This window comes from Drosophila subpulchrella, chromosome 3R (assembly GCF_014743375.2).
Source record: "Drosophila subpulchrella strain 33 F10 #4 breed RU33 chromosome 3R, RU_Dsub_v1.1 Primary Assembly, whole genome shotgun sequence".
In the NCBI taxonomy this organism is placed as follows: Eukaryota; Metazoa; Arthropoda; class Insecta; order Diptera; family Drosophilidae; genus Drosophila; species Drosophila subpulchrella.
The window spans coordinates 970,424-998,253 of NC_050609.1; the positions used below are offsets into that span (position 1 = coordinate 970,424).

Genomic DNA, 27,830 nt, shown 5'->3' on the forward strand with positions numbered 1-27,830 from the left:
TCACCGCTGGCCAAAATCGCATGTGGTTCCAAGGGAAGGAATTGAAATCACTGGCTGAAACGATCTGGAATGAAACGCTCAGAGATGCCCGCAATAACAGCCACCCAATTAATTTTCACAAACTGTTTTGTTTTCTTTCTTGTTTTGTTTTATTATTTATTCGCTTTGATTATAATTTAAAAACTGTCAATATTTACACTTTGGCGCAGGTTTATTCTGCCATAAAAATAACGAAGGCACAGACTCACACACAAATTGTTCTCGCCGGTCCTTCTTTTCATTGTTTTCCAGGATTCATTCTTTGGCGCGTCTCGTCCTTTCGCATCACCATGCCTTCTCCATTCAGTCACCTGCCAGCTGATGCATATAATTATGGAAATTTTAAAAGTGGGCCCCGAACAAGCACAAATAAACCCAAATGAAAAATCGACGCGCAAAGTAAACACAAGATGCAAAGCAAATGAAAATTTTTATAAAAATAAGCGTCAAAGCATTAGCATAAAGTCAAGACAATACGAACAAAACAAGCAAAATCCACATGCGTATTGATTATTTGATGGATTCTTTAAGATGAATGGTTTTCCTTATAACTTGGTTTGATCTAAAACAATTAGACCTTTCTTTTACATTTATAAATACATTTGTTTTATTTAATTTAATGAAGTAGTTATGGTGAGGTGAGTAGGAAATGGTTTATGGAGATTTGTCAGGCAGATGCTTGATTATTTTGTAAGTTTTATAGAATCTATATTTAAGGTCAAAAATTAAATAATCATTACAAGTACTTTCTATGTTAGAACTGGAAATAAAATGTTTATAGAGTAACCATCCTTATCTGCACTTTTTCACACTCTTTTCGGTCAATTTGAATTGCCGCCATACTGCGGCACGAGGTGGCAACGCCGATACCCGATTCCCCATTCGCCTTGCAATCGATAACAAATCAGCTGTCTGCGTTACTCTCTCGGAAATTTTATAAAAACACCTTTAATTTTATTTATTTTGCTATTCAATTTAATTATTATTATTTAATTATTTTCTGTGCAATCTTTCGGCAAAGAATATAAAACGGAACGCAGTAATCTTCTCAGGACGCTTGGCAAATTCAAACCGGGTCGATTTGAAGCACCAAACTCAACAGTACAAACGCGGTTCACTCCACGGCCAAATGTGATTCGCATATGCCTTAATCATAACAAACATTTCCTGCCGGAGTCACCGCGATGCCATTAGATTGTTAAGTGTACCCAGACATGAGTGGACCACAGCAGCCAGGAGATGCGGCAGGAGCACCACCCAGCGCCGCCGGCGATGCGGGCAATCGGCCGGAAAGGAGCACCACCGGTGGAGGAGCTGGTCACCCGGGCTCCGGTCCCGGTTCCAACAACTGGTGAGTCCTCCACATTCTTAACAAGTGAAATACAGTTTTCTTTACAACCCAGACAGGATAGAACAGGACGTGAAAAAAGGGTTGCCCTTGCTTTCGAATGTCCACAAACCCATCATTCCAATGTTTCTGTTTCGTGTTCTGTTTTAACCAGATAGAGTTGCCTACAGCTTTTCTTAGGGCATATGGTCACAAAATTATCCCAGTATGTGCTGTCTCACAAATCCCCAAGGAAAAGGACATGGGCTTTTCAAATACCATTTCGAAAATATTTCGGTGGTGCTAAGTTTAGTTGAAATTCATTGCCCGGAAAACGTATTTCCTCGAGTTAGGCAAAATATTCTTAAAGCTTGAATGGTTGGTTAGTTTGCATTATAAAAATTGTATTAAAACCTTATCAGATTTTTGCAAAAACATTTCCTATTTGCTATACTACATTTCTGTAGTATTATTTTTGTAAATCTGTGGTCATAGAAGCTCATGTGAGGTTGAAACCCCAAAGAAAACTGCCAACGCTCGCAGATTCGCGTCTTCTGCATGATTTTTCTTTTATGATAATGAGGGCAGGCCACTCACGTGCTGACTAATTTTACGACGCCCCCATCTTCTATTCGAGTTTCGCATAAATATAATGTGTTGCGTACGAGATTTTTTCAGCCGCCTGCCCCAACGCCCCATTAAATAGCTTACCTAAACGAATTTTGTAGCTCTGTTTTGCATATTCAAGTGGCTTTATCCTGCAGCTTTGAAGTTGCCACCAAGGGATATGCTATAGCATCCTTAAAAGAGAAATAAGTTTTTGTAAAAATGAAATGGTTCTTATCCATTTGATAATTATGTTGAAATCCTAGTATTTTTAGTGGCAATAAAATAATTTTAAGGAAAAATTGAAAATGGATGATCATAAGAAATTTGTATAACAACTAATTACTTTTGGGAAAACTTTTACTTATTTGCATAGGATGTTTTGCTTTCTAAGTAGGAGAACCCCAAACCTAAGTCCATTCCATCCCACATTCACCCATGAAATATCATCAAATTATTTGGTTTATTGCCATTTAGCACCCATCTCGCACCCTGACACTTTTGGCAACATCTGCTGGCAAGCGAAAAAAAAAAACGAGAACAGAAAAGGCTCATAATAAATATAAAATGGCAAAAACGTGTCGATTTCCTTTAACAACTTGAAAATGATTTGTTTCACAGTCTGCAGAGCATATTAACTTCGATTTTCAATTCACAGCAGACTTTGCCACACATCAAAACAAGGCATATGGACTAACATCCGGGGCATCATCATCACCACCACCCAACTACTTGGCCAATTTTTTGCCAGTTAGGCAAACGCAAAATTCCATTTGGGCCGCAAAAGTTGCCAAACAATGTAATTTTGGGAGAAAGAGACTCCGTTTGTTTGTTTGTTTGCCGGGCCAACCAGCTTGTCTCAATGACGTTGGTCCTTAGCCATAACCTGCGGCTCTGTCAGCTCCATCAGCTCCATCTTGTTAACCAAACAGGCCAAACGGCCGCCGACTCCATCGCCCAAGACAAAGGACCCACAGAGGAGCAGCGGCAGATGCCGAAAAAAGTCTAATTGATGGCCCTGTTCGAACCTGCATCTTGACCATTTCCGTTCGTCTGCGGATATGCATGTCTACTCAATTTTCCGGCAAATGAGTCGCCCTCATCGTCCTCAAGAACAACAAAAATTGATTGGAATTTGCAACAAGCGGATACAAATTTTTTTCCCAAACTCGTTTTTCACATTTTTCTGCTACTATTTTTCTCGGTCCTGCGTTTTTTTATACCCTTGCAGAGGGTATATTGATTTCAGTCAGAAGTTTGCAACGCAGTGAAGGAGACGTTTCCGACCCCATAAAGTATATATATTCTTGATCAGCATGACTAGACGAGTCGATCTAGCCATGTCCGTCTGTCCGTCTGTCCGTCTGTCCGTCTGTCCGTCTGTCCGTCTGTCCGTCTGTCCGTCCGTTTCTACGCAAACTAGTCTCTCAGTTTTAAAGCTATCGGGCTGAAACTTTCCCAAAAGTCTTATATCTTTTGCAGGTAGTATATAAGTCGGAACCAGCCGGATCGGACAACTATATCTTATAGCTCCCATAGGAATAATCGGACAAAAAAATGAAAAAAAATTATATCTTTGGTGTTTTTTAGCATATAAACTCCTAAGCTTGGAAATAACAATTTTTAAATAATTTTGAATTTTGAATTAAATTTTATCGAAATCGGACGACTATATCATATAGCTGCCATAGGAACGATCGGAAAATTTGTGGAAAAATAATATGAAAAAAATTATAGCTTCGGTGTTTTTCAACATATAACCTCCAACGCTTGGAAATAACATTTTTTAATTAGTTCTGAATTTCGAATTAAATTTTATCAAAATCGGACGACTATGTCATATAGCTGCCATAGGAACGATCGCAAAATTGGTAGGAAAATAATATGAAACAAATTATAGCTTCGGTGTTTTTTAACATATAACCTCCTACGCTTGGAAATAACATTTTTTAATTAGTTCTGAATTTCGAATTTAATTTTATCAAAATCGGACGACTATATCATATAGCTGCCATAGGAACGATCGGAAAATTGGTAGGAAAATAATATGAAACAAATTATAGCTTCGGTGTTTTTTGACATATTATCTTATACTATTGGGAATATCATTTTTTGTGTTTTTAAATTTAATAATTATACCCTTATGCAAGGGTATATAAGCTTCGGTTTGCCGAAGCTAACTTCCTTTCTTGTTTTTTTTGCTTTTTGTTTTTTCCCATCTACACGTCAACACTTGTCTTTTGTGGCTTTTGCTACCATTGCCTTTTGTTATTTGCCCTTGTTCTCCATACTTGCCTCAAAAATTGTAAACACATTTAACTACTCATAAATGTCGAAATAGTCGCTACTTTGATAAGGGATATCACGAAATTACACTATTTCGATATTTCTTTTTAATGAGGGGAATGTAAATCTATAAGTTTTTAGATTTTTATATAGTTTGCAAAACCTCTTTTTTTAATGTATCAAAATATAGTAGAGGTAATATTGTATTAAATTTCTAAGGTATTACAAATTCGAATTTCCTGCTCTATTTATCACTTGTTTTTCTCTAGCCCAAAAATTCTTGGCTAAAATCCATAGGTAATTGGTATGTTACATTTTTCAAAAGAAAAAAATTCCTGACCAAAGGAATTAATTCAATTAATAAGCTTCAGCGTCACATGTTTTCAAACTGTAGCTCCGTACTTTTTAAAAACCTTGAAACAAATGAAAAAAAATGTTGGAGAGGTAAAAATTAATTATAAACAAATCTTTTCATGTCACCAACGGAATTTTCGACACTTTGGCGCATTTTTCAGCTGCCCAACCGAAATTTCACAGCCATTTTTACGGGCTCTTCCTTTTTCCCCCAACTTTGCTTTCACAACCACTTTCCCTTCGGAGCAATTGTTTAGGGTCACTCAAAAGCACATTTCACTTATTATTAGCTCATTTATTACCCACCAAAGGCGCCTGACCGTGGCAGCACCTGGAAAAACTTTGTGAAAAATGCTGGCCAATACAAAAAGGCAAAAAAAAGGAAATATATAAAGGAAAAAATCCCTCCTGAAGTTCCCCATCTGCTCTACTCGTTGGGCACCTTAAAATTAACACATAAATTTTCAAGTGGGTGGCCAACGGCCTGCGGCTGGGTATCCACGAGATACTTTTAGTCCTGCTGGATTTTTTTATATTACAGAAGCGTAGTGTTAGGGGGATGAAAAATCAATCGTTCATATAGAATAATAAACGAAATACTATTCATGTAATCAAATCGTATTAAAAAATTAGGGTATCCCTTTTGCCTACGCCTCTGGTTGTGGCTGTCATTGAAATTTCCGTGTGAGTGCGTTCAATGTTCAGGACCCCATTTACCAGTCCTCCAAAATAAAACCTCTGAACTGGGCAATTGACGTTGAAACTACGTGACGTACAAAAGTAAATCGTATCTGCGGGACTTCCAATGACAGTGACTTTCCTTTTCTTGTTTTTTATTGTGTGCAAATTGGCCACCTGACTTCCCCCCAACGCATCGCTTTTAATTATAGACCACTAAATTAAAATCCATGCGGAAAATAGGCAGGGGGTGTATTTATAATGTCTGCCTTCATTATCAACTCAAATGCAGGCCCTAAGCATAAAAATCAACTTTACCACTCCTCGAAAAGTGGATAACAAAAGAAATCCCAAGACAGTCAAGGGAAAATGTAAGGAAGGGACCTTAGCAATGCGGAAACAAATAAACGTCGCAACTTTCTTGAAATCCCGGGAAAGGCGCATTTTGAATAACAAAATTAACAGCAGCCCCAACTTGCAGCCTCTATTCCTTGTTTAGTTATGCATTTCTTTTGCTTACTTTCATTTTGCATTCTTTTCTGTTTTTAATTTTTTATTTATGTTTTCTCCCACATCCACAGGCGACAGAACAACTCAATGAAATTTAATTCGCGACCCTGGCATCGAGGCCGTCCGGACAGGCAAGTTTTTCCTTATATTTTTCTTCACTTTCACTTTCCCATTGTTTTGTATTTTTTATCCCTTTGTGCCATTTGTTTGTGTCTCCCCGTATTTGTTTGCCTTGCGTGAGCTCCTTGGCTTAACGCACGCTTGCACCTTTCCCGCCTAACCAAACCCAAAAGTCGGGCTGTAAGGTCTCATCCTGCCGAAGGGACGATCCCCCGGTGGCAGCCACATTATTAACACTTGACTAAATATGCATTTCTTGGGTGGACGCCGTTGACAGCGCCAGAAGCGTTAACAAGGTCTGTCCTAAGGCGGGAAAGGGAAGGATTGTCGATGCCAAAAGTCGTCCCAGGAAGTCTGTTGAATATTTGTTATATCCATTTTTTTAGAAAGAAATGGTCTACCTGCTCTAACGAATCACGTTTTTAGTGATTTATGTTTATACCCACGTTATAAACTAAAAATGATTTAATAGTATGAAAGTTTAAATTAGTGCATAAATGATAGTATAATTCATTTTTAAAGGAACTCCTTTTACCAGAACCTTTAAAAAACGTAGAAAAGGGGATTTGAATTAACTTTTTGAGACTTTTTCAAAATATTTTTAAATCAAGTTCACTTTTTCACTTTTCAGAAATTCTACAGGGATAAAAAAAATTACCTATATATATTTTAATTAAGAATTAAATAACAATAACTCAACAGAACTAAAAAAAAATCACTATGATCATATAATCTAACTCCGAATTAAACGTGAGTTCGATTTAAAATGATAATAATTAAAGCAAAATAAAGCATTTTAGTAAGATGAAGTATTTTACAAATGCGCTTAAAAGAACAATTCAAATAATTCTGGTAGGGGTCAAAATACAACAAAATTAAAAATTTGGATTTTATACACAGAGAGAAATATTCAAGTGCATTGTTCTTGAATTGAGAACATTCATTCTTAAAAGCCGTGTAAGTACATTTTGGTACTAATGTTCTCAAAATTAGAACGAAAAGGGGAGGATTTTATACACAGAGAGAAATATTCAAGTGCATTGTTCTTGAATTGAGAACATTCGTTCTTAAAAGTCGTGTAAGTACATTTTGGTACCAATGTTCTCAAAATTAGAACTCAAAATTTAAATTGAGTTTATTAAACAATTTGTTGATAAGTATACCCTACTGACTGGATTAATAGTTTATTTGTTGAGAAATACAGTGTAAGTCCCATCAATTCAACTTGATTCGAGCAAAATGAAAACATTTTCAACATCAAAAAGGTCGTTCTATTTTTAAGAACATTTTCAACTCAGATGAAAACGACTGAATTTTCTCTGTGTAAAAATAACATAAGATCTGATTTGTATCTTATGGATGGATTCAATGAAACGATAACATGCAGCATGCTTTAAAAAGATATGTATAGTATATTGGTACTTAAACACTTTGTAAGTCTCAGCAAATACGCAATTTTTTTTCGAACGCATTCCCAACGTGTAACGCTAAATCGTTACCCACCACCCGCCCAACCGACGCGAGGGGCGACAGCCGCTTGACGCACGGCTCGTAGAACCCGATTACGGCAAGGGTCCGGACCCTGGCCTCCATTATAAGGAATTTATCCGCGTACGCGATCAGCAAGTTCGGACACCCCATCTCAAGGATTTCCCGGATAATTTTGTTGGAATCGAAGCGTTTTAAGCGGATCACAAGCCCCGGATAAAGCGGATAGTGCCAATGTTTAGCTCTTGAAGCGGGATTTGTTAAAAGTTAAATGCGAACGATATCAATTGGTTGTCTTTTGTTGAGCCCTACCTGTTCGGATTCGGAGTCTTACAGTGAATGTTATTTAATTGTAATTGATCTTAAGAACTAAATTACCTATTTAGATGCATTGTCCCTAGTTTGTGATGGTTTAAGTAAGGATTTCTAGATTCTGACAGATATGGCTAATACATTGACTATCGGCATACATAATGGCCCTACATTTGGTTACATATCGTTTTGATTGTTATATTTAGGTGGTTATGACATTATTTTTCTATGGTTTGATTTTTGGCCCTGTTAGGGTTCGATTTCGTTAATTTGTACCGCTTTAAGAGATCATTTTTGTATCCTTGCGCCTGAGGTCGTGCGACCTGCATTTTCATCTGCGAACTCATGGTGTCTTACTTACAGTAGGTTCCACCCAAGCGAACTGACTGATGGTGCGATGAAATGGTTGTGGTGGCCTTGGTAACCGTGGGGCTTAGTATTCAGTGTTCTAGTAGGATGAGATTTCTGAAAAATGTAAAAAAAAAAATGGGTGATTAAAACATAATAGTTTAGAGTAAGGCGATTGATTTGCTTTGTTGGTCTATATGACATGTTCAAAAGATATTCTTTTATAGAATTTACAAATAAAGTGTACCCAAATATTTATAACTTAAATAGAATGCGAATGGAATAGATTTTTTCACATTGCAATTGATTTTATTATCTCATCTTATCCACTATCCACAGCTATTAACTCAAGATTTATCCAATCTATTATACTATCCAAGGAAAGTAAACTTAGTACTGTCATTCACTTCAGTGCGATCCAATTCACAGCACGTATTGTTTTGGTACTATGAATCACTGAATTTTTAAATCCGGATCTTATAAACGATCCTCTGATGATTTCCACCACCTTCCACTCTATTCACCACACTCACCACCCCATCTTCGCAACTCACCTTTGTAAGCGCGGGGCTCACACTCGCGTCCGAAATATTGGGCGCACCCAATTGCCGTCGCTCTGGTGCAACCGCGGAACTCAAGGAATCTAGACTTGCTGCGATGGTAATACTTTTCAGCTGGACTTTTCCGTATTTTTGGTTCACTTTTTTTTGGCGGCTGGCTTCTTGGGAGATGGAGTTAAACTCGAAGTCGGGACTCTGGTAGTTGAGACTCAACTGAGCCCGTGCACATGGCCTAACTGACTTTTATAGCGAGGCCGTCAAATGGCATGCGCCGAATTTTCATTCATGCTACACATAGAGCGGTATGTAAAGGACCCCAGATATCCTATCCCCATACCTCAGTCGATGTCTTGCTTATTGTATTGTTGTATATGCAGTTTACCAAACAAAAATGCCAACACACACACTCTCACTCCGGCATGGCGCCGGGAAGTATGCAACAGCCAACCAGAGAGGCATCTCGAATTGCAACGGCACAGGCGAGGGAGAAAGAAAGCAAGAGAGCGAGAGAGAGAGGCAGAGCATCTATTAATTGCACGTGCTGCAGTTGTTGTTATTATTGCTGTTGTTGTTGGGTTTTATGTTGTTTTGCTTGTATTTTATTTTATTTCCCCCTAGCATTGCTCTCACTCTCACTCCCTCTCTCTCGCTCTCTCGGCTGGTCCTTCGGGAGAGGCGAAGTGGCGAAGCTCTTGTGACGAGGAATTCTCTGCTCCTTCTTGGCCTGTTTACCGTTAGTCGCACTCGGTCTTTCCAGCTCGCTCGTTCGTCCTTCGCTCTGCCGGCGTTGCAAGCGAATGGGGGGAGGGCGGGAGGCAGAAAATGGAGTGAATGGGTGGGGGAGGACTAAAAACCCTTCCCCCACTCTACCACTGCTGCATCCTATTTAGTTACATTTTGTTGTTGTTGCTGTATTTTGCATTGTTTTGTGCTGTGTTTTGTTTTGCTGCAGCTCTCGGGCCGTGACTTCGTGTTATGTACCGTTATGATCGTCGGCTCGTCGCTCGTTTGCTGCATCCGATGCTGCTGTAAGTGTGTGTGTGAGTGCTGTTGTCCTGTTGTATAGTTGGCTATATACTGCTGCTGTTGTTGTTGTTGCCGCTGCAGCTACATTGCCACTGCTGTGTGTTGTGCTCTCTAAGCTGCGCCCGCCCCCAATTGAAAAAGGAAAACAACGAATTAGTAACCGAAGCCACTAACGGCACTTCCCCCAAAACGAACTGCCCAGTATTGTGTTGTGTAGTGTTGTGTATTGTGCTGTTGTTGTCCTAACGGTAAATGCTCGATCTGCTGAAGAATCTGCTGAATAGTGCTACTAATAAATAGCTTACAATAATTTGGGTGTTCTTAAGACACATATTTTAGATAAAAAGGATAACTTGAAAATAATTTTACTTAGTTTCATTTTATGATTGCTTTACGAATGCTATTATGTCTCTAATCCATTAAAATCAACTTTACAACATTTAGAAGAATTCCATGAAGGAATTGGTTTCAGAGGACTAACCCGTTATATCCGAACATTAAAAACTTTTCATTATTCTTTCATAAAATCAATCTTGTGTCAAGTTCTATAACTTGATTTCGTCCTTTCTCCAAATAAAAATTTTTACCCGGCAAGTTCTTACTTTCAAATGTGGAACTTTTAAAAATCAAGTTCGTAAAATTCTATTAAAATACTATTAACTTAATAATCGAGAGCTTTAAAAAGTTTTGCATTGCTAAAAATCGAACTTTTTTTAAATGTTGGTAAGAGATATCAAGTTAAGTAACAATTACCAATAGCTTTTGAGTTTGATTTGATTTTACAAAAATGCTTTACTAGTGCTTTTCTCCACTTTTATTTTTTTACAACTATATCTAAATGTGTGAGTGTTAATATCATTTGGCGCATACATATAAATTAATGTTTCCTTTTTAACTTCTTAAGCAGCAAAAAAATATATTGTTATCGTCCTTAGATTTTGGTGTGACTACAAAACATTTTGTTAAAAATTACTCATACGACGCGTATGTCAGTAAAAATGTTTTTTCCTTATAAATTAAGTTAAAATTTTTGCTAATAAAAAAGAAGAGCAAAATACCAAATGATTGGTGTAAATCTGCGTCTCCTAGTTTAAATTAAACTTTTTATCAAAAGCAACAGTACGTATGAGTGATAATTTTTTGTAAGCCATTGCAGTCAAAATAAAACATCTCAATAAGCCCTGACTGGAAAACAAACAAGCAATAACCGCAGAAAAAGTCAATCTGAGCAAAACGTCAACAATCGCAGGCGACCGACACGCCAACTTCCGTTTCCGGTCTGTCAACCGCACGATGTTGACAACAAAAAAATTCATAGCCTAACACGCAGGCTGATTTATATTTTACTCACACAATCGCACACCCACACACTCGCAATCGCACGCACACGCCGACAAACAGGGAGAGCAATTCATAAACAATTAAGTGACACTTTGAGTGTGAGTGGTGTGTATGAGTGTGAGTATCGCAACAGGAGGCCATTTAACGCCAATGCAATTATTGTGATTGAGTTAACTTTGCCGGACTTCTGGATGTCCTCGTGTGTGTGGTCAACAATCGCTTTTAGCAGTGTGTGTAAACAGCCGGAGTTAATTACGCAAATATTCGATATGCCAAGTTTTTATTGAGTGGTTACCAAGTTGTCGAGATAGGTATTTGATAGAGGCTTTATTTTGGTGTTTAGGCTTTAATGTGTGGTTCCGTATACTATGTACACTACGATTTGAATGAATACGAAAATATCTTCTTAGACCTACTTGAAGACCTTAAGAAAAAGTGTGTTCAAGAAATAAGATTTGAAAAACAGTTCAAAGTAGTTCTTGAGCGCTGTTACTAAACTAGTTTTTAATAAGGGTTTTTGGTATATTAAACTCCAATTTTTTTTTAAATCAAACAAGTTAGCCTTTAAAACCATTTTGAATTTGGGTAAGCGTTACATTTTTTTTACAGGTGGCAATTAAGTTTCCAATAAATCTATTGAAAGTTTCTTATTATTTTACGCCCTATCAGAATTAGCTAATCCAAAATTTAAAATTCATTCCAATTAAATAGCAGGCCATCCCTACTGGAATTTCATTACTCTAGCTGTCATTCCTCACAGTTCCACTCTAATTAACGTAAACAATTTCCAAAGCTCAGAAATAATCATAAAAAATATTCTGAGGAAAATCCGATTAGGCGAGACGCTTCCCGGCGCATCTGGCAATTGAAAAGTTCGGAAGTTGTGCGTTATTCTTATTCTTAATTAAATCCAAAGTACTGGCATAAACTTTTATTATTGTTGCCCATCATCTCGGTCGTCAGCATTTTTTTTTCTTCCCATCTTCAAGGATTTGTCAATGTGGCAAAAGTGAACAATTTTTCATTATCGAGCGCGATAGCAAAATGACAGTAAGACCAAGTGTCCCATCTTCGCTTCCTTTTCCCTGCCCGACAAACTGCTGGAGTGTCAAATCATAAATATGCATCTAACGTTTATCTAACGTCTTTATAGCCCAATCCCCCTGGCATTGTCTCTGTTTTTTGCCAAGGAGCAGAGAAAAAGTCCCTGGGCCACAGCTAGAAGTAGACTTAAAAGTAATTTTACGTCTGACTAAACATTAATGTGCTCAATATTTTATTGTTTGTTTGTTATTTCGTACTTTTGCTGTTTCATGGAGTCTCTTTTCCTCGCAAAAAAAGTCCAAGGCTCTGAGTTGATTATGCGGGAAGCTTCAAAAACTTTTCGGCATGGCAAGCTGCATTTTTTAAATGGTTTTTGTTTTTTGGTTTTGGGTAACTGAACAATAAATAGCTGGGATCAAGACATCACTTTCTGGAGTAGAGGAACAAATTCTTGGATTTTTAACTTGAATCCTACTAGATATTGGTTGATTACCGTTATTGATTATCTTAGAAATAACATTTCTTTTTTTATTTAACACTTTAAGTTTGTTATATTTCTTAAAATTAATCTTTAGTTTCTATTTTAAAAAAATCGCACAGCTTGTATAAATTAGATTATTACCAATCGTATGGATCACTTTGGATCTCTTCAAAGCTGGAAATTATTTTGATAAATCTGAACCAGAGTGATAGTAATATAACTGCATCTGTCCGCCAGACGTCTACCATTTTGAACGAATGAATGCTAAATATGCATTCTAAAATAACAAACAAATAATAATTAATATTAGTTTCAGCTTTTGTTCCGGTACATTAAGTTGTTTGTGTTCCACTTTTCTACAAAAAATATGTATGTTTACTTGCATCATTAGGAAAAATACTCGTCAATTCAATTATTGTTACTAAATACACCATGAACTAAGTGAATTTGTGCTGAAACAACCCCCTTGACTTGGGCATAATTTCAATTTAACTCCCAACAGAAACCAAACCGAAAATAGCTACCAAAACGAACCGAAGTTGACCACAAGTTGCCTTTCTCTTGGCCAAAATGTTAATTTGGCTTGTCTTGCACTTTAGTCGAACACCTTTTTTGGACACTCTTGGCCGTATTTTGTGCATGTGGGGATGTAGCTCAGATGGTAGAGCGCTCGCTTAGCATGTGAGAGGTACGGGGATCGATACCCCGCATCTCCAATTGGATTATTTCCCTTTTTTTGCCAAGTAAAATACGCAGACGTCGGCAGTTTTGTCTTTTGCATTCTGGGACTTACACAACATGTCGGGGAAGAAGTTGCCACTAATGAATATTCAAAGGTTGCTTTGTAGCTGCCAAGCGAGCATTATCCATGGGGTCTCATATCCGCATCCCTTAGATGCCAATGCCGCCCCCATGTCGACAATCAAGACGCGTAATTTGATTTGCGCCCTCATCACATTTTTACACGCACAAAAAATGGGGATTTAAGTTTAATTATTAAATTTCACAATTAGAAATTTGTTTTGAAGTGCTTAACCTTTTAACAATATTTATGTAAAAAAATTGTTTTAAAATGATTTAGGTCTACAACTGAGATATATTTCACATTTTTCAAATGAAGATTTTACGATAGGAGCCAAATTAAAACAGCCGTTTAAAAATTCCTTATCTTAAACAATGTTTGCTTAGCTTTAAAAATAAGTCTTGTTCAAAGTGGAAAGCATTTTTTTAAATCCTTTAAAAGGAAGTGATGTATGTGTCCAATTGAATGTAATTTTTCAAGTGCCGCTCAAAATTCTGTGGAAATGGCTGAGTGAACACATTGTCGCACATAAATCAGCACAATATGCCAATGTTTGTTTACTTTCCTGCATCGCTGAGAACTTTGCCAGCAATTAACCAGACAGCCGCAGCAGTCAGAACAGTCGCAATCCGGATGTGAAACTGAATCTGAATCTGGACAGGAGTTGGAGTTGCGAAAGGGGCGAAAAACACGGTCCCAGGACGACGCGGGCAGCTTCAGAAACTCCTCGAATGTCTGAGGTAGCTGGGTTTTTGGGTGTTTGTAAATGATACATGATGTGCTATTTATGAGCAAAAGCTTTTGTTTTAATTTTTTCCCCCCAGTCTTGCCTTTGTTTTCCACAATTTTAGACAGGACAAAGTTTTTTGTCGTAAGCTAGTTAAGCCATTGCTGTTTTCCTGTCGTTGTTAAAATTTATGTATTTATTTCTAGATTTTTAATTGTTTTAAGTGTTTGGCTGCGCAGAGTTTGTAGTTGATTTTTGCAAATAAAAAAAAAAGAATTTTGGAGATGCGGGGCATCGATCCCCGTACCTCTCACATGCTAAGCGAGCGCTCTACCATCTGAGCTACATCCCCGTGTTGTGATTTCCTGAAAAATGGTTCAATATCCACAGCTACTCGCTCAAAGGTGGACAATTACCAGTAGTTTCATTACAATTGGTATGCAAGCCAACAAATGACCTGGTTACAGTTTCGTGGGCCAAGTCTGAACTGGTTTGCAGCTTAACTTTGGGGTGTGGCATTTGAAAGACATGACCACGCTTCAATCAAAGACAGTGGCGCCGTTCAAAAGGAGGTATAGATAGATAGATAGGGTGTTGATGTTATATTTATAGACTGACAACCAATAAGTAATTTCGATTAATATTAAAGAGGTTCCAACACTCTAGATAACACTCGAGATAAAAATATTTTTCTAAATATTATCATTGTATTTTTTCGAAAAATATATATCAACACCTGAAAAATAAATTCAAATATACCAATACTGAAACAGAAACAGAAAAATAAATCAGTCTTTTTTCATCTTTATGGTTGTCCCTTGAAAAAAAATTATTATGCATAACGCATAGCGGAAAGAAAAAATAAACTTGGGAAAATGTATGCAGTGATGAGTGAAAAAGGATGCCACTTGCTTGGGTTTGGTCCCAACTCAACCCCTGTACAGCCAACAATAACACGTTCCCTTATCGGAACCGGAAACGGTTCTCAAGAAAGAGAAAGTCACGGTGGCGTATGTGACAAGTCCTTTCTAATGAGCAGGAAGAACACAACACGTAGACAGGCAAGAACCTACTGCTCAAATCAAGCCAAAAAGTCGCCCTCAACTAATAAACTTCTCGCCGGTCCAAAGTCAATTAAAAAAGGAAGAAAAATTGTACGTGACACCCGTAGATAGACAGTTCAGAAAATGGCAGGGAAAGAAATGGAGATGGTATGAGATGAGTGCTCCTCAAGCTGAAATACTTGAACTAAAAAGTCGCAGACTGTCTTGAAATTAAAATTACACGACGCTTGAATAACTTTGGCCGTACTACCACTCCACTTTCGTTCCGCTGGCAGGTAAATGCTGACAAAAGTTTTCGAGGTAGCATTTCTTTTACGATTCGCCAGAGAGAACCAGAACCAGCTAAGAAGATGCGCCACTTGCTACGTTTTTGTCATTAATTTTGTATATCATTGAGTTTTACGAGGCTCATAAATATGAAAACGTTTAACTCTTGCTGGCTGAAGAGAAATCGTGGGATTGGGGAATCCCCCGAAAACTCCCAAGAAGCGTTTTATTATATGAGACAAACTAATTGTCTTGTACTTGTAATGTGTTTTTAAGCGCAGCCACGCTTCCCACATGTTTTCACAATGTTTCCCCGATAAACAAGAAAAGGGGGATTTTGGATTTTAGGGCAGGAGTTTTAACAATTAGTGGGGTGACTTGAAGGGTTCGCATACTTTGCTCGTGTGCAACAGCTTGAGGTAATTTTCAACTTTTACTCTTTGTTTTGGCGTTGACAAGAAGCGTGTTGTTTTGTTTGGTTTTAATTAAAGCCCAAAACATATCAAGTTAAATGTTGGCGGTCCTTAGAAGAAAACTCACTGCCGTTACAAGCTTTGTGGCAATGTGGTTTTACTTGAATCAACTTAATCGTAGCAAGTTGTAGGACTTAATTCATTTCCTAGAGTTTTTATTCTCTTGTGTAATTTATTTGTATTTTCTTAATAAATCTTGGGGGAAATACATTTGTACAAGATGATTTAGTCAGTAAATGCCATCAATATTTGATTCAAATCAAACTGTCTCCAATCTATTAAATTGCAGAAGCTTCTTCATGCAAAGCAAATAATAAATTCTCATTTCGATTCTATAAGGATTCACAAGACTTAAACTTTCTCACTTTTAAATTTTTAATTAGTTCATGTTACACATGACATTAACAAAAAAGGCAACGGCAAAGATTTGTGGTCGTATATTTTAGCATTTCTTAACGAGATTTTTCGGGGAGAAAAAACAAAAGACCAACGGAATTTGCACCTTTGCATACACAAATAGCAAGGGCCAAGTTTTCGGAGGATAGGAAGTGCCAAGGAATGCGGATGGGGTCAGGGTGGCGTACTCTGTGGTTATAAATTTTAAATCTGTTAAATTAATGCAGCAGCTTTCTTTCATTTCTCCGTTCGTTTTCTTACGTGCCAGAAAGTAAACTCCGAGCACGTTGCTTGATTACATTAATTATTCCTTTATTGTTGGCAAAACTTTTCACCTTTCTCGGCGTTCCTGTAGTTATGTTTTTGTAATTCATCTAATTGTAATTAATTAGAAAGGAGTTTACTTACAATGTATTTTTTCTATTTTTTTTCAGTGTTCACTTTAACAACAGAGTGGTAAGTTAAGAAAAGCATTGAATACTAGATTATTCTAACCAATCAAAATGTTGTAGTGGACTAATAATAATCAAAGGCATTCGCCATACCCGCGATCAAAATACGGAAATCGGGAGCATTCGGATAACCATAATTCAAGTCAGCAACGACAGGAGAGAGATTATACCAAGAGAACTGATTTTCAGGAAAGAAGGCCTAGATATTCCGATGAGGGCTACTCTGAGAGATACAGAGATTATCACTACAGGGACCATTACCACAGATATCAGCCCAGATGGAACGAAGATAATTCGTCTAGGTCGCCTTATCATAGGGATGAAATTGGTTCAGTTCTAGGCAGAGATAATTCCCCTAAATCGCCTTATAATAATGATGAAACTGGTTCAAATCTAACTAGACCCATAAGTGACATTAACAGAAATAACGAATATAACTGTGAACCGAGAAGTGAAGCTTCCAAAACTCAAGCTGATGAAAATCAGTATCAATCTAAAGAAACAAAACTTGATCAAGTGCATAACAACGATCAAAGAGCTAGCGAAAACAGCGCAATTGAGTCAAGTACAGTTGCCTCAAAAGAACAAATTACAGTTGCGTCAAAAGCTAATCAAAACACAGAAACCAATGGGTTGAAAGAAAGATACTCACCTGCCGAGCCAAACAGGGATTCTGAAAAACGTTTTAAACCTTTCCAGATTACAAGGAAAACACCCACTCAAAAGCAGAAAGAACCAGATCAAAGGGCGGAAGAGCTGCCAACGGTCAGCCGATTGCTGATTGAGGAATTAAATCGGTCCAAGCCCAGTGAGAAAACATCTGTTCCAGAGGCTGGTCAATCATTTCCCCGGATCTCAGTGCGTCCCCTTATCCAGCTAGTGAGGCAGGAACTCTTTGCTGTCACCCAGGAGGATCGTCTGGGCAAAAAACCTCTCCAGAGTCCACCTCCTTCCGCATCACCCGCCAGTCCCAGTCGCCTGATCGTTAAACCCACCCTCAGAAATCGACGACGTACAGTAAGTAACTGCAATCATATTGCAGGCAGCCCAAGCACTAGTCATGCCGGAGATAATGAAGCATCAATCAATGATCGTATCGCGAGTATGGACAAGGAGAGTCTGAAGTACATAATCAACAATGGCGACACCATCTACGAGCAACACTTACAGATCCAGGCCAGGAGGCGATTACGCGACGAGATTCGTCGACAGCTAAAGACCATAGAGTTGGAACAGCCCAAAGATAATCCGGTGAATGAATTGGTCGAGGACGAAATTGTAGATGCCATTAAATTGCCCGAACGTCTGCTGCAGGAGATCGAAAAGTGTTTTGGCATAGATATATCCGACGGTCAGAAAGATCAAGATTCTAAAAAGGATAACGAAGACCCAACAAAGAGTAAAATCACAGAAGGAAATCAAATTTCTGGCAAGGATAGTGAAGGCTCTGGAGGGGGAACTTCCAACAGCGTAGGGGGTTTACAAGAAATTGAAGAATCTAAAGCGGGTGTTAAAAAGACTAAAAAGACTATCAAGGATAGCAAAAAGTGCATTAAGGGTAATAAACGTCAAAAGAAACAGCAAGAGTGTTCACTTGAGAGTAAGGATAACAATTATCAAAACCTAGAAGCCGACGACCTTACGAACAGTAGTGAGTATAGTAAAGGTGATCCAGAGACCTCCGTAAAATCTATTGGGGGAAGTAAAAAAGTTTTACAGGAAAACAATAAAAAGAAAAGCCCTAAAAAGAAAAGCCCTAAAAAGAAATTTAAAGGAGCTTTGAAAGGACAAGGGAAAAGCAAGAAAAATCTCGGTGCAGAGATCAACCAGTCCACTCCTCAAATAGAAGGTCATGCTGAAACTAGTGAACCCTTTGACTGTATGGATGGGTCCAAGCATCATATGGCAAGGCTGAAGGCAGCCGATAAGGTTAAGTCTTTGGCGGGAATACGTAAGAATCGTCCGGCCTTGTTGCCAACCCCAACATTTGGAAGGATTGCAGATATCGCAGAAATACCAAAACTAAATAGTGAGGACCCTAAACTCAGTCGATCACCAACAAGTAAAGTTGACAAAAATTCTGAAAAGGAAATCACTCCTGTTGTTTCTCCTCCTGAGAACAATATACCTATACAAATGGAAATCAAAAGGGAATCGAGCAGCTCGCCAATTACAGTACTGCCTTTACCTTCAAAAGATGTCATTGACCTCCTTAGTTCATCTGATGAAGAGGAGAAAGGGCATGGCGTTGTGGATACGGACTTGGATGAACCTGAGAAAGAAATTGTGACTCCGAGCGATAAACTGTCTGTGGAAGCATTACTTGGACCTAAACCACCGACTGCAGATGATGCCGCCAGTGATCATTCTACAAGCTCCCAGTGCAGCAGTGAATCCACAAAAAGGCGCCGTAGGCTAAAGCTTCAAAGCGATGCGGAAAATGTGGTGGACAGCTTTGAGAAACTGATTCTTCCCCATCTTCGAGAGGCTCTCACGGATCGCTATCGTCGCCAGCACTCTACAAGTTTGCAAAGCCGACTGCATTTCATATCCTGCGTGGTGACAAGCTCCGAGCACAATTCACAGAGCTTTAGTAAAATCGAGGTAGCCAAGATGCAGATGAATCTCAAGTCAGCCGACAATCGCCAGGCTATTGAATTTCTCCTTAGGGAGATCGTTAACGTGGTTAATTTGCAGAAACAGCGACGACGGGAGCAGGACGATGAGCAGAAGCTTTCGAGTTTATTAAGCCCCAAGAAAACACAATCCCCAGTTGAGGAAACCACCAAGGCAACATCATCATCACCGCCAATCCGACAGAAAACCCCAGTTTTAGCTAGTCACGAGAGTCCAACCACATCATCTGGTCACCAGAGCTTGTCAGTTCTATCTAGTCCCAAGCCAACCACCTCATCTGCTCAACAGAGTTCTTTAGTTTTATCCAGTCCCCAACCTTCTTTACCTCTGGCAGCCCATGAAAGCCCTAAAGCTTTGGTCAACCAATCTCAAAATCCCGAGCCTTTTCCCGTTGGACTGCCATTCTTGGCCATGGATCCCAGCCTATCCCATTTTTCTGCCGCCGGCTATTCTCGTCTAGGTGGTGGAGCAAATATAGGCGACCCTTTGGGCCATTTGGGCGATATGGTTGCTCAGAATTTGGTCGATATCGATCGCCGTCTGCTGGAAAACCAAAACCGTCGCAGCATTCTCGAGGAGATGATAATGAAGTTTCAGAAGGAGAAATCCGATCTCGAGATGCTCAGTCTGGAGTTGCAGAGTCGGAAGTTTCTATTGATTAACTCGATGATTTCTAGAGGTCAGGCTTCTTCTTCTGTGCCAGTCGCTAAGGTTAGAAACTCACCACCTCAAGATGAATCTACACAGGAATCAATGCAGGAAGAGAATTCCAGCAAAGGGGGAATTGCCAGGCGAACTAGAAGCAGGTTGAGAAGGGTTGTGTCGGTAAAAGTCGCATCCAAACGGCCAGCAAGGGTACAGAAGCGGGTCGTCAAAAAACACAAATCGGGCGAGCTAATAGCGCATTTGCAGCAAGAGATTGCTAATCAGGAAGAGTGTAATAAAGCAAGCGAAGAACAAGCTCAGGAAACGGAATCTGGATTGAGCATTCAGTCAAATATCAAGGAAGAGCCACTAGAGGAGTCAATTTACGACCAAATAGACGATTCTTCGGCCACCACCAAAGTTACGCAATCACGTCTTGGCAAACCAAAAGCCAGTGTTGCAGCTAGTCCGGCCCATCAACAACTGGCTATAATACCACCGCTACCACCACCACCACCGCCACCTGAACCAATCGGTCAAATGTCCTACGAGGGAACCAGCTCTTTTCTCAAGGATCAACCTTACGAACCTGAGCAACACTGGTCACAACTCAACTCCCAAGAGGAGTGCAGATTGAGCTTTGTACCCATGGGGAAATTGCACTATGTTCGAAGCCCCATCACCCAGATAAAGATCTACAGAGAGTATGTAATTGCCGCAGCCGAGGATGGGGATATCTACATGTTCCACCTGGTCAGTCACAAACTGGAACGAAAGATCACCAAGCACAGCGAGGCCATCACTAATATGTGCATCAGCGAAAAGGACTCCACTCTGTACACCACATCGCTGGATGGCTTTTTTAAGAAGTCATCGCTGGAGGTGGGTCACATAGTTTTCTTCTCGGAACCCTGTAATATCTAACAACTTTAAAACGTTTACAGAATCTAGAGCGCGTCATAGAAACGGTGTACTTGAAGGAGCCCCTGCAATCGATTGACATCGCTTGGGGATTGGCCTTTATTGGAAGCCGATGGGGACACATATCTACTTTCAACGTGCTGGTGAGTTAAATATTGTTATCACAATTTTTTAATATTATTAATTTTTTTAAATTTAATTTTCATAGAATAAATTGTATGCCCATTCGTGACATTTCTCCAATCGTTTTTTACTTCTCCCTTCTCAACCTTCTTATACCATTATAATAAACATTTCTCTGCTAAAGCAATAACTCATTGGACCTTCCATCGTGTGGAGGTCAATCAATCGTCTCTCAATATATTTTCGCCACTTAATTTGACTCATTAAATATTTATCTGTCAAACAAACACTTGAACAATTTCAATTAAAATATTGAGCTGCGAGTCGCGCATCCTGCCAAAAGGACAGCCACCACACACAGGACGAGTCCACACCTTGCCAGCGCACCAACAACAGCAACACCAGGAGTTAACGAATTGGCAATGAGCAAAGCCAAAAACGAAAGTCTAGACAATGGAAATCAAATCGAATTTATTTTTCTTTTTTTTTACTCCCGCGAATTTAACAAATTGGATAGTATGAAGGAAAAAGGGAGTTTTGCGCCATAGCTGATACTTCATTAGAATATGGAGTATGAGGGGAGAGTAGAGCTATAAGTCTTAATTCTGGCAGAAATTCGATTTATGGCTGCGACGTGCTGATAACTCATGGCTCCAATTTATACTGCGTTTATTTCTTTTGTGCACAACTGTACTTTTTGGGGAAGAATGAATCGAAGGAGGTGCTTTATTTAGTATGGTTCTGTGGAGATAAGAGGAAGCTTTTAACTATAGTTTTTTAATTTAAATTTTAGCTCATATAAGGAAGATACGGCATTTTTGACAGTATAAAGTGATATAATTAATGCTACGCCAAAATCAGGAAGTTATCGAACAATGTAAATACCGAAAATGTAATTTAGGTTGGCATCTGACATTTTTTCTAAAAATAATGTAAGGAATGCAACATTTAGCTTAGCCCAAAAGGAGTAGTAGTAGGTGGCAGAATAACTAACTAACATGTAGAGGGAGGCAACTGTACCCACCCAAAAAAAAATAGGGCGGAGACAAGTGGCCTATTATTTATTGGGACGGGGCAGTACCAGTACGATTTTAACTAAACCAGGGAGGAGGCAACTGTACCTGCCATTGTATTGCATATGCAGGCAACTGTACTGCCGACTGTAGTGTGGGAGGTGGGTACTGTACTTGAGTCTTTGGTAGGTGCAGTCTAGAGCTATGGTTATTTGGTAAATATGCGAAGATGCCACGCCCCATGTGGCATGAAGCACATAGCGGGGCGTTGCTGGTATTGCAGTTTTTGCCAGCCTTGCTGCTATTGCTTGATATTTAGCCTTGCCTGGTGTTTTGTGTTTTATTGTGCCGTGTTTGCTGCACGTTGTTTGGCCGAGGACTACGAGTCCTGGGAGTATATAGCCTCTTGGCTGAGACTGGAAATACATACATACATCTATATGTAGAACGAGGGCTGGGGGTTAGTTGCAACAAACAACAGCAAACTGCAGCACTATCATGCTGTCTCGCTCTCACACTCATTGGGAAGAAGGATGTTGCTTCCTTGCTCACTCTTTTTCCCTCTCTCTCTCTTTCTAGCTCCCCAGTGCTCTCTATTGTTGTTTATTTAAGTTTTTATGTGTGCCTGTTTAGTTAACGGTATATTTTGCCGGCACGGCACTCACTTTCTTTCTCACTCTCACCAGCTTTTATTCCTGCGCATGTCTTCTGCGCTGCACTTCACCGTTAGTTGCATATAGTTACTGCCATTCGTTAGTTTTTTGGCAGCAGCAAATAAAATGTTTATATGCTATTTACCCAAAACAATTTTAAATAAAATACAAGCCGACGAAGCTCTCTCCTTCCAGTGCTCAGGCTAATAACGGGACGGCGCTCCCTGCTTTCTCTCTTTGCTGCAAGTGAGGAGGCGAGAGAAAGAGAGAGCCTTCCAAGGCGCTGCAATTGGAATTGTCTTCGTGCCTGTTGCTTCCGCTCTCTCTCTCTTTCTCTTTCTCTCTCGTCCTTCGTAGCTCCTGTTTTCGTGTTGCTGTTGTTGTTGTGGCGTGGGCTTTTCTTGCTGGTTGGCTCCTGTTTTGTTGTGTTGTGTTTCTGGAAACTGACGCCCTGTCTATGGCTTGTTGGTGTGCTGGTGCGCTCGTACCGCTCTCCCATTGGCCGATTTGGCCAACTCGGGTTGGTTGTTTGTACCGTTATGTGTGGGTAGCCCCTTCCTCTTAACTTTTTTTTCGTGTTTATATGAGCTTTTCTATTGTTGTTCGCCGTGGCAAATTGCACACATAGTTGGGTGGGTGTGGCAATGTGGAATATTTCCTGCAGGCTGCAACCACTAAATAAACTCCCCCACTGAAATGTATCTAATTCCCCCCCCCCCCCCCAAAAAAAAAAGGAATTTATTTGTATTTTCTTTCCTTGCACACTGCGTCTGGCCGCCATCTTGGCGAATGGCTAAAGACATAACGGTAGATAGAATGCACTACATCGCTCCTTCCCGTTCCGTTAACCGTATATTTTGATGGTGGTATGGAGGAGCTATAAATTATTGCACACTTCTTTATTTTGTTCCATTTTTAATGGGTTTTGGTGGGTACACATTTTGTTCTTTGTTTAAAATTGTTATTTTTTGAGAACCTACAGTTATTTTTACTTAAACAAAACAAGGATTTTCCAACGCTTTAGCATAATAAATAATAACTAAGTTTAAAGTTTGCCCTAACATAACAAAAGCCTATAAACAATAATCAAAATTCACTTATGTATGTATGTCAGTTTCCACATTTTTCTTGATTACTTATTAGGAAAATGAATTCCAAATTGAGTTAAAAATTGTTCTGAAATAAACACTTCAAAAAAACTTCTTTTATTCGGTTTTTTTAAAAATTTATCAGATTGAAGCAATTAATATACATATGTACATAAACATACATACATATGTCTGTAAAAGCCATAAGTTTACCAGAAAAAGTCCAAAACGTTTCCACTATTTGGATTAGTTTCGTTTCAACCAACAGAAATTATATTTTAATTCTATCCATTGAATATAACTTGTAGATAAGAAACTTATCTAATCATAAGAACTTATAAGTATACACATACTTTAAAAATAATTCCCACAAACGCAATATCTATTTATAAAGCCTTAAAAATGTTCGGTGGGCATTGCTTTCTTGTGACTGTTTCGTTTTGTTTGCGGGAGAGCACGCATGAATGTCATGACAATGCACTTACGGAATTTTAATGACCACGCAATCACAATAGGTGCAAAATCCATGCCGGTAAGTCTGTGACGAAACCTTGTGAGGGCTACTAAAAGAGGTAAATTCACAACGGGGATGTAGCTCAGATGGTAGAGCGCTCGCTTAGCATGTGAGAGGTACGGGGATCGATGCCCCGCATCTCCAAGGGTGTTTTTTTATTTTTCCTGGAACACTTAACAATTTTTTTTTTAGTTTGTAAGGTACTATACATTTTTAACTTGAATCACCATAACAAACCCAAATACTAAATTTCCGTTGGGTTTTTATTCTGTATTTTTTATAAAAGTTCCACTGATGGACACTTTGAATTGGGCAGTTTGAGTTTCAACAAATATGTATTAACACATTATTAATATTTGGAATCAAAATAAAACTATATATAATTATAAAAACAACACTTACTATTTTCAGACCAACAAGGTAATGGATAATCCCTTGGTTCAAACAGACCAATCCATTATTGCCATCAAAGCCACCAAGGAAGGAGTACGAAAGATCCTGGTTCTGGGTTGCAAGGGAAATGTTGTCCAAATGCATGATGCTGGCACCGGATTGCTGCTGCGTCGTGTGTGTATTCCAGAGGGCTTGAATGTCTACAGTCTTCTCCTCAACGATGGACACATCTATTGTGGTACTCAGAAGAACGAGATCTATCAGTTGGAGTTTGATGTGAGTGGTAGTGGTTGAATTTTCTATTGGCGCAGTACTGACTGCAGATTTCCTTCATTTTTTTAGACCGGCAACTTGGTAACAAAGTTGAGCTGCGGCAATGGTGCCGTAGCCATAGTGTCCTACAAGGAGCGCTATTTGCTAGTCGGATGCTACGATGGCTTCATTTATGTCCTGGACAAGGTGGCTGGTAAAAAAGTGGGTCGATTCGAAGGCGCTGGCCGTTTGGTTTTAGCCCTGACAGTTGCAGGCGATAAGGTAAGTTAATCAGTTTTACCCTTGAAGGCTTAAATTATAGTATTTACTTACTGCGAATTCACAGATCGTCACATCATCGAAGGATAACACGCTGGAGATCCTGAAAGTTCCCGCTGCCTTGGTAAATGGACATTGAGAAGACGCTTACTATTAATTGTATAAATCAGATATAATTTAATAATTTTTTACACATACACTTGTTTGTTTAATACAATCCAATGATTTTAGTCTTTGATCGCGGATTAAGTATTGCGTTCTCTGTATTTACAATTTAATATTACAATTTTTCGTTACCGCCCAATTGCATTTTAGCAATTGATCTTCTTGAAGAATATTTCTTCGTCGTGAACAAATTAATAAAATAAAAAGAGAACCACCAGTAAATATATAATACGTAGAAATAGAAATATTGGTCTTTAAGGAATTTGTGGAGCCCTAAACGGACGGAGGTTGGTCTGCATTTGGTGCAGCTTCTGGTTGAGCTTGTGCGTGTGGTCACGTAGATAGTCGATGAGGTCGGCCTGCTTTTCTAGCAAGTCGTCGATGTCGCCTCCGGGTTGCATGAGGCCCAATGAGCCGCCGGCACGATCCGCACCGCGCAGGACATCAGGAGGCAGCTTGGCGCTATTGAATCTACGCACCTTGTCTGGAATTGAGTGTTTAGTAATGGAGGAAAATCCTTGTTAATACTATTTTGGCAGTGTTTGCAAATCTTATATAAATGTTTTATGAATTTCAATCTAACATAGTATCAGTGGAACACCTAACTTTTAATCCACCTGTTTCTTTTCTTATTCATCTAGTTATGACTCATTTATTGCTAAACACAAAAACAGGTATTGAAAACACTAAGCCTGATTAGTGACTCAGTCCCCTTTCTCAGAAACCTAGAGACCTAACTACTCATGTCATTACTAAAGTTAAGTAAGATACTAATTGCCTTCATCATTTCTAAATATATCTCTATTAAAATATAGTAAGAAAATATTTTCAAAATATCTAAAAATAATGTTGGAGATCAAACTTTGTTAAACATAATACAACATGAAACTCCGACCATTGGCATAAAATACCAAGATTTCGATACCAAATATTTGAAAAGGGTAATCCGCCACTGTTATTCCCTGATATACTCAAAATGTTCAATCCTATCACATTTTAACCCGCTCCTTACCAATGTACAAGCTGTGGGAGACGGCCAGCACCACATTCTCGGCCACAGTGAAGGCTGTCACATAGCTAACCGGCGACAACCAGCCGGCGGCGCAGTGTTCCCAAAAGTTCTCGGCATAAAAGTGATGGATCAAGGCCTGTACGGCCAGCAGCATGGAGTTCCACAGCGAGACCAGCTGCAGTGGAATCCCCTTCTGCATATTCGTATCGCGGTGGAAATCATGATAGCCCTTCATGCGCAAATTGTTGTGTTGTATCTTGACAAAATGATCGAAGAGCTGAAACGGCATTGACATTGAGGCAGGTCGGGATTAACAGATTGGAATACTTACATATGTGATGACCCAGAAGGTGGCCCGTAGGTAGAGCATGATAAAGTAGGCATCGCAGCGTCGATCTGTGGGAAACGAGGCCGCCAGAACGATGCCCACAATGGAGATTACAGTGGAGATAAGCAGATGAAGGCTGTGGGAGGACAGGGAATGGGTTTAGTTGTGTGCATTATCAGTGGTTTGGTTCGGATACGCTATGGATGATTCACTGCCGCCGGCAGAAGTCTCCACGATGCCCCCTTTTCCCCGGCAGCACCCCTATAGTCACCTAAATGCAGGCACTGTGTTCAATTTGAAGCTCCCATTGTCGTTGGCGAAGAGCACGGGGTCCAGGAGCTGGGCCGTGTCATGGATGTGGGCCGGGGACACGCCCCGTTGGACAGCGGCGCCTACTGTTGCTGGTTGCTCCATTTGCACTGCTCTACAATGCGTAGTTTTCGAATTCTTTTCACTTTGTTTATTAACGCCGCAGGAAAACAATACTTATTTTCCCTAGATATGGCAGCACTACATTTTTCCACCCTGGCAACGCTGTGATGACGACTTTTTTTCTGGGAGGCCTCGGGGCAACTCGACAACCCTGAAATAACGACGTTTGAATTTGAAAAACAACTTTTACATTATAATTTTTATTTGTCATCCCTTTAACTTATTGGTCGATTCGTAATTAAACTAATGTTGATAACATATCTTGTAACGCCTATTCATTTAAAAGTTAATGGAGAAACATATAATAAATGTGCGTTATTTTCATAAAAACTTTGTATTTGGGAGGTGCCTGAGGAACCGGATCACAACATTCAAGGAATAACTCCAGGACCGAAAAAAACAATTATTCCTATAGTCCTTTAAATATAAATATGAAGTAAAATAATAATGCAGAAAACCCTATTTCTAATTACACTGTGATAGAAAATAAGAAGTTTTGTGATTACCCAGATGAATACCTAAGAAGCTTGTTGGCTGTGATGGGCTATTTTCAAATGTGTATTCGGAATATCCGAATATTAACGGAAAAATATCAGGGTCTCAACCAAGCCTCAGCCATTTGCGCTATCGGTTACTATCGAAACTAAGGCCTCGATATTGTTTACAAAACCCAA

The 27,830-nt window shown here is 39.2% G+C and overlaps 2 protein-coding genes and 3 non-coding genes across 7 annotated transcripts; 3 read left to right on the forward strand and 2 right to left on the reverse strand.

The window, feature by feature from the left end:
- Positions 1-950: 950 nt before the first annotated feature.
- LOC119548191 lies at positions 951-25,601 on the forward strand. 3 transcript variants are annotated; one of them, XM_037855322.1, is made up of 8 exons: positions 951-1,390; positions 5,872-5,931; positions 16,684-16,705; positions 16,762-20,865; positions 20,928-21,047; positions 24,707-24,964; positions 25,031-25,222; positions 25,287-25,601. In XM_037855322.1, exons 1-8 carry the CDS (start codon positions 1,254-1,256, stop codon positions 25,356-25,358), a joined length of 4,965 nt encoding a protein of 1,654 aa, XP_037711250.1. In that variant the 5' UTR covers positions 951-1,253; the 3' UTR covers positions 25,359-25,601. The 3 variants fall into 3 exon arrangements, with proteins under 3 accessions (XP_037711250.1, XP_037711258.1, XP_037711266.1); XM_037855330.1 differs by lacking the exon at positions 5,872-5,931; XM_037855338.1 differs by lacking the exons at positions 951-1,390; positions 5,872-5,931 and adding an exon at positions 9,464-9,656.
- Positions 13,164-13,236, forward strand: Trnaa-agc. Its single transcript has one exon. It is a non-coding gene; the product is annotated as a tRNA-Ala (tRNA).
- Trnaa-agc lies at positions 14,329-14,401 on the reverse strand. Its single transcript has one exon. It is a non-coding gene; the product is annotated as a tRNA-Ala (tRNA).
- Trnaa-agc lies at positions 24,367-24,439 on the forward strand. Its single transcript has one exon. It is a non-coding gene; the product is annotated as a tRNA-Ala (tRNA).
- LOC119548212 (transmembrane protein 192) lies at positions 25,373-27,245 on the reverse strand. The gene is made up of 4 exons (XM_037855350.1): positions 26,996-27,245; positions 26,728-26,860; positions 26,397-26,673; positions 25,373-25,868 (listed from the first exon to the last, which is right to left on the reverse strand). Exons 1-4 carry the CDS (start codon positions 27,136-27,138, stop codon positions 25,639-25,641), a joined length of 783 nt encoding a protein of 260 aa, XP_037711278.1. The 5' UTR covers positions 27,139-27,245; the 3' UTR covers positions 25,373-25,638.
- Positions 27,246-27,830: the final 585 nt, after the last annotated feature.

Coding starts and splice junctions, on each gene's coding strand:
- LOC119548191 (XM_037855322.1), top strand. CDS start 1,254: ATGAGTGGACCACAGCAGCCAGGAGATGCGGCAGGAGCACCACCCAGC. Junction 16,706..16,761: donor TTCACTTTAACAACAGAGTG/GTAAGTTAAGAA, acceptor AAAATGTTGTAG/TGGACTAATAATAATCAAAG. Junction 25,223..25,286: donor TGACAGTTGCAGGCGATAAG/GTAAGTTAATCA, acceptor GCGAATTCACAG/ATCGTCACATCATCGAAGGA.
- LOC119548212 (XM_037855350.1), bottom strand. CDS start 27,138: ATGGAGCAACCAGCAACAGTAGGCGCCGCTGTCCAACGGGGCGTGTCC. Junction 26,674..26,727: donor CCTTCTGGGTCATCACATAT/GTAAGTATTCCA, acceptor ATGCCGTTTCAG/CTCTTCGATCATTTTGTCAA. Junction 25,869..26,396: donor CTCCCACAGCTTGTACATTG/GTAAGGAGCGGG, acceptor ACTCAATTCCAG/ACAAGGTGCGTAGATTCAAT.